General features: G+C 40.2%; 1 protein-coding gene across 3 annotated transcripts; it reads left to right on the plus strand.

The window, feature by feature from the left end:
• Positions 1-6,160: 6,160 nt before the first annotated feature.
• Positions 6,161-11,224, plus strand: LOC120802751 (protein ripply1-like). 3 transcript variants are annotated; one of them, XM_040150866.1, is made up of 6 exons: positions 6,161-6,417; positions 7,320-7,398; positions 9,411-9,484; positions 9,792-9,950; positions 10,857-10,907; positions 11,190-11,224. In XM_040150866.1, the coding sequence occupies exons 1-5, from the start codon at positions 6,320-6,322 to the stop codon at positions 10,888-10,890; spliced, it is 444 nt and encodes a 147-aa protein (XP_040006800.1). In that variant the 5' UTR covers positions 6,161-6,319; the 3' UTR covers positions 10,891-10,907; positions 11,190-11,224. The 3 variants fall into 3 exon arrangements, 2 of the variants coding, with proteins under 2 accessions (XP_040006800.1, XP_040006799.1); XR_005709263.1 differs by having other exon boundaries at positions 9,792-10,907; positions 11,190-11,211; XM_040150865.1 differs by lacking the exon at positions 11,190-11,224 and having other exon boundaries at positions 9,792-11,127.
• Positions 11,225-11,425: the final 201 nt, after the last annotated feature.

An 11,425-nucleotide genomic window follows, 5' to 3' on the forward strand; every position in this document is an offset into this window, starting at 1 on the left:
ACCCATACACACTCATACAGTGTTCTTTTCTATACACACACTGCACACATTCACACACTGATGATACATCGGAGGCAATTCAGGGTTCAGTATCTTGCTCAAAGACACTTCAACATTCGGACTGGAGGAGCTGGGGATTGAACCACCAACCTTCCGGTTAATGGACGACCACTCTACCTTATAATGTTCAGTTTTTATTGAATCTGTTTGAAATATGTATTGATTTGTTTTAATGGTCATATTTTGTCAACCTTTATTCATATAAATGGGATAGACACTGAGGTCATGTCCTCTGTATTGTCTGCCTGACTGTTCACCTGTAAGCGTTTGCCATAATTTTGCAAATAAAAGTTACTTCATTGCACCTGCCTGTGTGCCTGCATGTCTGTATTTGCAATGTAACGCACGTCTGCATTACATGTGACAGGACGATCTGGCGAACACGGACCCAGCAGACCCAACACTTCCCATGGAGGGGTTTTTATAAGTGAAGTATGCCTTGGGGTGCCTTAATTCCATCAATAAGAACACCACAGACCCTTAAAAAAATCGCTGCCTGGGCTCTGATGGAGGACGGAGAACGCTGTCCTTGAAATTTTGGCTATTTAATATTCCTAGTATCAAAGAATTTGTGGCCAATACGGTGACCCTCCGGTTGAGTTTGCAAGCTTCCCTGTATCGTTCCAACAGAAGACTAGCAATTCTCATGCTAAGAGAACCAAGGAATAGAAGATATTTTCCCAGCTGGCCAGTGTTGGGCCTCCTTCCTAGCCAGCTAGCTTTGAGCCCGCTAGCTTCAATCCAGCTTTTGCAGCTAGCCTCCAGGTTGCTTCTGCACCTGAGTCAGCTAGCCTCCTATCTATCTAATCCTGCATCTGGCGACACCTGGTTGGAGCCCCCAGAAGGAAGTACGGCTCCTGAAGACTCCACTGCCCAGTGACCCAAAGCCTCCACTGCCCATTGGTTCAACCATTGCCCTACCAGATCCTGAGTTGGCCTCTTCAGCCAACGCTCCACTGGGTCAGTTTTCACCTCCAGTGCCTCTGAACCAGCTGTCCACCTGTCGGGCTTCCATTGAAGGGCCAGTAACACACTCTGGCTGCTGGGTGCCTGCTCTGGTCTGCAGTCCTCTGCTTGTCCTGCGTCCTCTTCCACAGCCATCTCCTGCTTGCCCTCTTGAGGGTTCTTGCCTTCCCCGCCAGCCTTCTGCTCTGCCTCCTGAAGGTTTCCATCCTTGCCATCCTAGTGAGCGGCTAGTGAGGTCATCCACCCTTGTAGCCTCTTATTCCTTTCTTGTCCAGAATACGGTCTCTCAAGCCTTCCTGCTCCAGCTTTTCACCAGCTCCTAGGAGCTGGTGAAAGCTTTCACATGGACTCTGCGCTTCTCAGTGTGTCTGCCCCCTGAATCCCAGAGAGCCCCCTGGGTCCTCTCTGCCTGTGCTCTGTACACTATGTGACATATTTGAGGATTTTAACATGGACTCCACAATCTACTCTTTATATACTCTATATTATACTCACAAATTACAAATGTAGGGTGTTGAAAGTTGATCAAGATACTTTTTTACATTTTTTACATTAAAATAAAACAGAATGGATTTACTATTTTCCCACCAGAATAACATCATGGACTGAGTTCAGCTTCTTTGGTGTCCTCACTAAAATCCTGGCTATAGCCCCATCTCTTTTTTCCTGTTATATGTTCAACCACATGAAAATAAACCGTCAACATGTTATGGGATCACAAAAGTCTCTGATTCAGGTTTGGTTCTGATTTGGACGCAAGAGAACCTTATAGCCTTGTTAGCTTCAGAGTTGAAATCCAGATGTACAAAATTATTTCAACAATACTACGTTACTGTCCACAATATTGTAAATTTGTCAAAAATTCAGGAAAATAATGGCCCTTACTTTTGGCTATTATTAATGACCTTAAGGACAGGCAGAGAAGATTAATCTATGCACTACATGTGACAGGCTTAATATTAAAATGACAGTTGTTCTCTATGAATTTGACTCTCAGGATTAACTAAAATAAAGGTTCATATTGCCTCCTCTAAAAAGGAAGTATGCACCGAAGACACAATAGACATGAGATCAGTTGGTCACTGTTTAGCAGCATTCCTTGCTCAGCATATGGGAGGAGACCTTATTTGTGCTGTCAGCAAATGTGAAAACAGTGGGGGTAAACACACACACACACACACACACACACACACACACACACACACACACATAGATGAGCAAGGGTAAACAAGTGTACCATTCCTTGTTTTTTCCAAGGCTCTGCCATGGAGAGCAGAGCATTTGGACGAGTGGATGAACTTTTGCTCCTGGTCTCCAATTTGGTGCACAGTCAAAGACTGGGTATGACCTTGGACAGGACGGGGGAGAAGATGGAGAAACTTACAAAGATAGGTTTGTAAAGTTTGTAAAGTGATCTACAAAAAACTCTGGCTATCTATGGAAAATGACACCCAAACCCTCTCTGAAAGGGAAAAAATAAAAAAACGCCCTCTTTTTCATTTCGTTTTATTTTTGTCTTTTTTACTACAGTCAGCTACACAATCAATTTGTAGTCATGATAAAAGATGAGATTCCAAAGAAAGGACTCAAAGTAAATAAAGGTATAAATAAAGATTTGTACCACACAAGTTTTTAAATGTTTCCATGTATAGTTAACAGGGTGACAAACTAAACAGGCAAAATTAATAGAAGTATTCTGGATTCATGATGTTGCTGTTTGAAGACTGATGCTTTGCTCTGACTTAGCTGCTTACCTGACTGCATCAAGATAAAACCGGTTTAAATCTTACTGGTAAGAAAGCAAACAAGACCATATCAAAATGTAGCCTTACTAAATTCAGTGAACCATTTGACTGATCAATGTTTTATTTTGACTGATTAGTGTTTTATTTAATAAAACATAAATATTGGATTGGTGCTAATCAGAAATTAGCATCACCTTAACTGAAGTATTTAATTTCTGGTGGTTCCTGTCGGTATGTTGTCCTATTCTAGCATCTCCTTTGATACTCTGTAATAGGCTATCCCTAATTTTTCTATATTATCCCTTATATGAAGTGCTTAATTTGTAAACAAGGAGATTCTGGTACACAGAGAGGGTTATGTCCCGTCAAGGTCAGGGGAGAGAAAATGTCATCAAAAAATCCACAGTGCCTGGAGCACATTGGACAATGCCGAGGTGCTAGCTGATAAAACCCAACAAAAAAAAACTGTAATCAAAAACAAAGCATTATTTATTATTTATTTACATTTAATAATAAGAGCACTCACAATAATCACTCAAAACCAGCAGGGGGTGGCGCACAGAAACAGCTGTTTACGGCTTGCATCTCTCATCGACTGTCAATGAGAGATAGGGCCGAAAGTTGTATTTACAACCACAAAAGGCAGCAGGCTAAGAAACCGAACTAAGGCTGAATCCAACTATGCACCTTTCAAACTCACACTCACAGAACTGATCTGGTCGGAATGTGAGGTTAAATGTGTTCCCTTTATATAAGCTGCCAAATACAATATTATATCAATATTAAACCCTCAATTGAGGATCCTCACACCGTAGATGGAAAAAAAACAACCTTTGCCCGTTTGGTTATGCAGATTATAAGAAATCGAAATAATTCACCCTGTCCATGTGCTGTTTGTGCAATATGAAGCCTTACTAGGTCAATAAACTTATACAACAAAAATATAAACAGCAAAACAGCAATTTATTTGTTTGTTTATTGTTTGTTTATTTGTTTATTATATCGCCACTCTTATATCGCGATGGATTATGGGTAATTTTCTGAGCCAAGTCTGGTTAAGCCTTCACCCTGACTGGAAGACCGCAGAAAGTTTAAGGTTCCTTGTGGACTTGATGAATTGTAGATCTGGACAGCCCTCAACACTCACGCATTTCCCGGAATCCTTAAGTCCACGAGTGTGCAACTGCAGTGAAGTACAGAAAAATTGATTCAGCCCAAGTACCGTGAGCTGTCAGCTAAGCAATAGTCACAGGTGTCTCGGCTAGTAATTTTGTTGGTTTTGCTATTTTGACCTGAGTGATTGACATCGTTCTCTCGCTCTCTCTCTATCATAAACAGATTTAAAATGCATCCAAAATAGGCAAACAAGCGATTTAGTAACTTCAATGGAAAATAGAAGAATGACAGAACAGATAACATTGAATATTACACAAAATTTATTTACAGGTTGTGATAGTGACAAAGGAGGTGCTGGTCCAAATCAAATAGATGTCGGACCCAATCTGGGGGGTCCGGGATCCTGTTCAGGCAGGATCCGGCACAAATTAAGCCCTGTTTAGCTATATTTGAAACTCCATGTAATTATTATATTAAATTATTTTAGAATTAGCGCAGTGTCTGTAAGCTTTAAAAACAGATCCTTGTGATCATTTGACTGAAGGAGCCTGTGTTTGTGCACGGAGGTATCTCTATTATACAATTTCATTACTTAGCCCATTATCAGGCCCATTTGTGCCTTTTGCGCCAGTTTGCTACTCTCTGGCTCTCAGCGGGCGTCACGTGGCACCTGCTGACCCCTGACAGCTTTGTTTATTCCACATGAAAGGGCCATTAGGGACTTTAGTGCCCATTAGAGCAGGCGGCGAGTGAGGATCCTCACACCCGCTGTAACGGGCTGCACAAGCGGTGTTAAACTGAACAGTGTCTTATACCAAGTCCATGTTCTAAAAATAAGAATATTGCAGGAACAAAAGAGGGAAATTGAAATTAATAAACCAACGTATTTGAGTAGCCAGTGTTATTTAAAAACCACTTTTCGACATTTGCGATGTAATAGGCTATATAATATACGGGTCTAGTCTAAATCGTGGATTAAAGAAATACTGATAAACTAATGGGAAAACGAGGGTGTATAACACGTTTTACACACACACACAAACACACACACACACACACACACATATATAGACATACATAAACTGTTGGCCCTGCGACGCTCCCTCATCCATGCACCCCGTGGCTACTGCCATTGATAAGCAGTTTGGTGTGAAGCCTCCTCCCCTCTCGCCTCCAAACAGTGCAGCGCTGCGAGCGGTGAGAAATCTCCAACCGCCAGGTTTTCTGTAAAAACAGCGAGGAGAAAAGTTCGACACCATCTGTGAGAAAGGCAGCAGGGAGCAAGATTAAACTAATTGACAAGAGAAAATTCGATTGAGAACACAACCACCCATCCCTTATAAAGATCTACATCAAGTCGCATCGTTCATTAGAAAGTACCTTACATCATTATAGTGCCACTCTTCACTATAGGCTACAAACTCTACATGGATATTATAGAAACTACAGAGTCATAATGCAGGCTTAAAAGAAGGTCACTTACTCCCCACAGTGCATTATATTGATGTTATAGGATTATTTGACCTATATACCCACATGGTAAATCCTAATATATACATAAAAAAATATAGTGAATTTTCATCAGGTTGAGGAAAATATGAAATTTGTGCATTACTGATACTCTGATTTGGCTCTGATCTAGCCTTCATTTTGCACACTTCATCTTGTATTTTTTCTTTAATTTTATATTATTTTCTGTAGCCTATACCATTGTCTTATCGATTTGCTATTTAGGTTACACATCTAGGTAACAGCCCTTTGACAGAGTATACAGTATAGTGTAGCCTACTGTAGAGCCTATAAATTGGCTTTTGTACACCTTTTGTGAACGTTTGATATGCTTAGATTTCCTATAGTTTTACATTTTGTACCCCGTAATACTTTTTTGACCGTCGTTTTTCTTGTGAGTTCTAACCAGTCATTTTTGTGTAAGCACTGAAAAAAAACCACATTTGTTTTCTGGGATCAGTAAAGATAATGTATCACTGCTGGCCTCATTATACCCTGCAACACAAGGATTCGTGGGTTTGATTCTGGTTTCACAAGTCTTTTAAAATCCGTAAGACCTATATACATTTAAAAGATGCCTTTCGTTGTTTAAAATTCAAAAAATCATCCTATCATATTCTCCGGAATGTTTTTAAATCAGATGAATATACTAAAATAGTCAACGATGAGTGCCCCCCAGAGGAACTGCCCCCCCCCCCTCCCCCCGAGCACTAGTGCTTTATAAACCCCTGACATCGACTCTTCCTCTTTCACAGCTCCACAGCTCTGCCGGCCACAGACAAAGTCCGATCCAGCTGCTACAGTCCAGTTTTGCATAAGAGGGAACAGACCTGGAATCATCCGACAAACGAAGATATCCACTTTTAAAAAAAATAAATCATAAGTATTTTGGTCGAATTTCATCAGAAGACAAAGCCAAAAGAATGAGTTCTGCATGCCTGGTCCTAAAGCAGCCGTCTTTCGGCGCAGTACCTTGGTCGCGCTCGCTGACAGTGAGCAGCTGCTCGGCCACAAATGGCAGGTAGGTACCAGTTTAAGGGTTGATCACTGATTGTAATTTAATTCTGACGAAAAGGGTACTGATGAAAGACTTCTTAGCTATAGCCAGCGTATTCGTTTGAATGTAAAATGGATAAAGCCCTTTAGCCGAAGCAACTTAATGGTAGTTTTAATCACTGTAGGTCGCAGCAGTTTTTAGTTACTAACGGCGTTCACCGACGCACATTCAAACACACCTTTATTCAATTGGTACATATCTTGTGTAAGATGTGTTAACGCCAAAGCAAATAACTAGCTAAACAAGAGTCCAAATGGTTGCTAGGCGAAAGTAGCTATTGACATAGTTACATGACTGTAGTGTAAACAACGGCTTCGACTTAGCTTTACTCAGGTTATCAGAACTGAAGTTACAGCCAGGCTTCTTAGGACGAGTAACGGTTATTGAGAAGATTACTTTCCTGAATTTTTATGGTATATCACCAGAGTTGCTTGTGGGGGAAATGAACACGAGACAATTTACTATCTGAACTTGAGTCAAAGATAGGATGTTAACGTTATTGGAAAATAGGAATATATAATGTAGGATTATAGTCCTCAGTCCTACTTGGGTCTGTGTTTTCTTATGAATATGTCTGCTGGAGTCTTGTCATAACAAAAAAAGTTTTCTAAATCTTTGATTAACGTGCAGATACTATTACAAATGGAGGAGTATATCTTAAGTCTAAAACTAGAAAGAAAGAACGTCTCTTAAACAAAACTTCTCTCTGCAGTGTCTGTTGAGCTGTGTTTACAGTAGCATATGATCGGTTTGACTGCAAATTATGACTTCAAATTGATTTATTTTAGACCCTTTAAAAGTGGGATATGATTGAATGGTTTGTTCTGTTCTAATCAGTCTTCCATTGTGTTCCACCCTCCTTGCAGCCAGACCTCACTGTGGAGACCGTGGTTATCCAGCAGCAGGGATGGACCAGAGCAATGCCCACGGAGCAAGCTGTCCTATGTAAGTTACAACACCTCCACTGACCTAAGATCATTGATTAACTTTCAGTTAGTTTTTTGTTTAATATTCTTGGTTCTCAATATCACATGAGCTGTATTGGAAGACAAAATTTCAGACAAAACAAGCAAAACAAAATGTATCATGATGCACATCTGATCAGTGCTTTGTTATGCACATCAAGGCAGTTGAAGAAGTCAATCATGTGGACTCCATCATTAGCTGCATGGCAGCAGGGGGTAAGGAAGGTGTCAGCATCAAGTAGTTTCCCCTCTAAGGCTACATTCAGTCTGACAATAGCCCTGTGTGAAAAAATGCAGCCTCTCTCATTCACTCGAATGCAGCCTGTCTGTCGGCACAGCAGGGGGACCAGTGTAGGGAGCTGCAGCAAAACAACACATGATCGTCCGGCAAACAATGCTCAACTTTTGCTGCAGTGCAACATCATCTGTCAAATGGCTGCATTGGCCAGTAAAATAAATATAGGTGACAAATGAAAGGAAAAACCAACCTAAAGTGTCTTAGTAAGATGTTGGGCAACCACGTGCTGCCAGAACATGAACACTATTTCTAGTGTTAACTTCACGATTATCGCGGTGAAAGATAAAATAGTTTTAAATTCCTGTCTGTGAGTATTACAAACTGCTGTGCATTGTTTTGGTAAGCCTTTAAATGCATTCATCTGTTTCTCCAACTGCAGTTCCTGGATTGTATCACTGGTCCACCCCCCCAATGCAGCCCCGCCACTGATTTAACACAGCATGCCTGCACGCCTCTGAAACAAGTTTTATCCTACACGGGCAGTTTAAAACACAAACAGTAATAAAAAATGTAGAATAAGAGTAAGAGTTCTACCCAAACCTTAGTACCTCTTTCAAAAGTTCTCTACAAAACCAATAAAGAAGTTTGGATGAGTAAAATGCCAGGGTGACAGGAGGAGTGGCTGCCCATTTAATTTTAAGATTTATAGATGACATTTTTATAGAGGAGGCACATATTGTGTCACATAGGTATATGGCTGTTGTCCTCAGCCCTAGCATGCTAACACAGGCGGGAAGCTAACACACACACACAGTGACACCGGGGTGGGAAATTAACACCAGTCTTGCCAAACGATTTTTAATTTTCAACATCAACTGCACTGGCACATGACCAAAAGGCTCACGTGGTCTTTTCTCTTCTAACAATTGGCAAGTAAAGTAGAGTAACTTGATGAATCTGTTATTATTTCTATCATTATTATTATTATTATCATGAAATTAGCCTTTTATTTTATCAGTAAAGACCAAAATATAGTGAGAGAAAGCCACCTCTTTCCTTCTTGCTTTTTTAAATAACAAATTAATCTTAAAAATTCCTATAATCTTTAAGCCTGCAATAACAGATTTTTTTTTCCCCCTTGGGTGCAGCAGAAAAAAAAAACCTGTGAACACATCATCTACATATCCTCATCTTTAGCTGCTAAATGCTCCACAATGTTCACCAGCTGGCCTCCAACTGTGTCTGTCTGCTGTTTGATGCTGAGCAAGCAGTGGCTTTTTAAAGCTTTTTCTCTGAAAACAGCTGCTTGCTGCAGCTGAAGACAATGCTACAAGAGTGGACAGAGTGAACCAAAACAATAAAGTTGTGATCCAGACAGATAAAAAATGAGATGAAACTCACTACAAAGCTCTGTAAAGCTGAGGACAGCTGTAGATTCAGCTAGGTTTGTCAGTACCGGAGACACCTTTCTCATTGTCGCATTGTTTTCAAATTTTCATTTGATAGTTTGCTTTTGAAAAATAGCAATTATAGTCACTTTAATGTCCAGAAATGTTTCAGGGACCAAAAAAATGCCTTTAACATGGCACCAGTGCATTTTCAGTTCACTGAGAAGGATTTGAATATTTTTTTCCTGAATTCACAAAATCGCTGATACACTGAGCAAAACCTAAAACTCACCAATTTTGGAGTATTCATGTTTTTTTCAAACAGTGACAAAATTTACTCACTCCTTTTGATTCCGACTCCCTCAGCCTTATTCCAGACCAACAGTGCCAGGCTGCTTTGTGAAAAATGGGAAACCTCAGTCCTTCCAGCACCCTGTCAGGTCAGTATCCTCTCTGTTTGTACATGTTTCCATTCCTACATATGGACACTACCTTATGTCAGCATAGAAATCATATTTGAAATCGACAACACACTTGTGAAGAGTGTAGTTTGACTTTCCTGCAATTCACGTTAAGCTATTTGTTGTTATTTAACTCTTCTACTCCTAAACACAAGCAAGAATACCCTCCCAGTTACTACTGCTAGATTACCTGGTAACCACATGAGATCATGTGTTTGATACTTACATGCCTGTGGTTATGAGCACCTGATTGTTAACAAGAGCTCATTCTTTCTCTCTCAAACAGGCTATTCTGGCCCAAATCCAAGTCATTTGACTATTTATACAGTGATGGCGAGGCCTTACTGAGGAACTTCCCCATTCAGGCAACCATCAGCTTTTATGACAAGTCTGACAGTGAAGATGACGATGAGGAGGATGGGCTGGAGGATGGTGACTTTGAGGGGTACCAAAGAGCATGCCCCCCCCCCCCCACACACACACACACACAACTGAATGACTGAGAACCTCTCCATTTTCCTGTGAAAGGCCTGGAGAGACTGTAGACTTTTTTTCCCTAAAAAGACTGTTTATACACAGCTAATTGGTTTTAAACTGCATTTTAAAGGGTGTATGAGATATTACAGAGTAGAAAAAACTAAGGAATGTGATAGATGGTAAGAGGTAAAAAAATATCAGTAGTCAGTGGGAGAACACAGGCAAGAAACATTGATACACTTTCTTTGTGTTAGAAATCAGCAAGATTGTGTTTCAAGACTTTATTTGCCCTTATATCTCTGATATTTCTTTATATGCCTTGTGACCACTAAGGCCCTCAAAGGATATTCCCCACTTAAAGGTTTACAAAATTTAGCAACACTAGGTTAAACAGAGATTTTAAGATTTGAGGAGAGTAGAATGTCAATCTAGACTAAAGTGTGAAAATACGCAGTATCTGCTACACAATGTTGTTTTTTCAGTGTGTATGGTGATAGAGGAAAGCCAAGCATTATGTGCTCCCATATTTGGGATACTAGTTATGTTTACAGTCAATCTCAGGCTCTGATCCTTGCCAGTGTGTATAGAATGTAATCTGCACATCTTTCTAACTTATAATGTCCTGTATATTGTACATAACTTGTACATAAACACATATTTATGGTGACATATTTTTCTATACATTTTTTGCATCAGTCTCATTTTGTACTGTCTAAACACCGTCCGTGCTGAGCTTGTAAAAAAAATGAAATAAGCTATTTTGGGACCTATTTATCCTCATCTGTTTTCTTCTTTATCTTTATGAGGAGAGAGGTTTTCATCACCACTATATTTCCTCTCAACATTTTGATGTTTATCTACTGTTTCTGATTAGGTGGTTGGATTGGAGGTATGCTCGCCATCACTAAAGAGGCGATGAGGGAAGGTGAGAGGGAGACAGAAAATTTAGACAGAATGTAAAAATGAAAATTAAATGAACAGAAAAACATTCACCAAGTACTTTATTAGGAACACCATACTAATACTGGGTAGGGCCTCCCTTTGCTCTTTAAACAGCCTCAGTTATTTGTAACATGGATTCCACAAGATGTTGGAAACATTCCTTTGAGATTCTGCTCCATGCTGACATGATCGCATCACATAATTTCTGCAGATTTGTCAGCTGCACATTCATGCTGCCAATCTTCTTTTCTACCACATCCCAAAGGTGTTCTACTGGATTCACATCTGGTGACTGGGGAGGCTACTGAAGTACTCTGAACTCACTGTCATGTTCATGGAACCAGTTTGAGATTAGTTTTGCTTTGTGACATGGTGCATTATCATGCTGGAAGCAACCACTGGAAGATGGTGAACTGTGGCCATAAAGGGATAAACATGATCAGCAACAATACACAGATAGGATGTGGCATTAAAATGATGATTGACCGATATTAAGGGGCC

The sequence above is a fragment of the Xiphias gladius genome, chromosome 17 (genome assembly GCF_016859285.1).
Source record: "Xiphias gladius isolate SHS-SW01 ecotype Sanya breed wild chromosome 17, ASM1685928v1, whole genome shotgun sequence".
Taxonomy (NCBI): Eukaryota; Metazoa; Chordata; class Actinopteri; order Istiophoriformes; family Xiphiidae; genus Xiphias; species Xiphias gladius.

What these genes read in the sequence shown, in the direction of transcription:
- LOC120802751 (XM_040150865.1), top strand. Translation starts at nt 6,320, where the DNA reads ATGAGTTCTGCATGCCTGGTCCTAAAGCAGCCGTCTTTCGGCGCAGTA. An exon ending in TGCTCGGCCACAAATGGCAG is followed by an intron (nt 6,418 to 7,319) that starts GTAGGTACCAGT and finishes CCCTCCTTGCAG; the next exon opens with CCAGACCTCACTGTGGAGAC. An exon ending in TCCTTCCAGCACCCTGTCAG is followed by an intron (nt 9,485 to 9,791) that starts GTCAGTATCCTC and finishes TCTCTCAAACAG; the next exon opens with GCTATTCTGGCCCAAATCCA.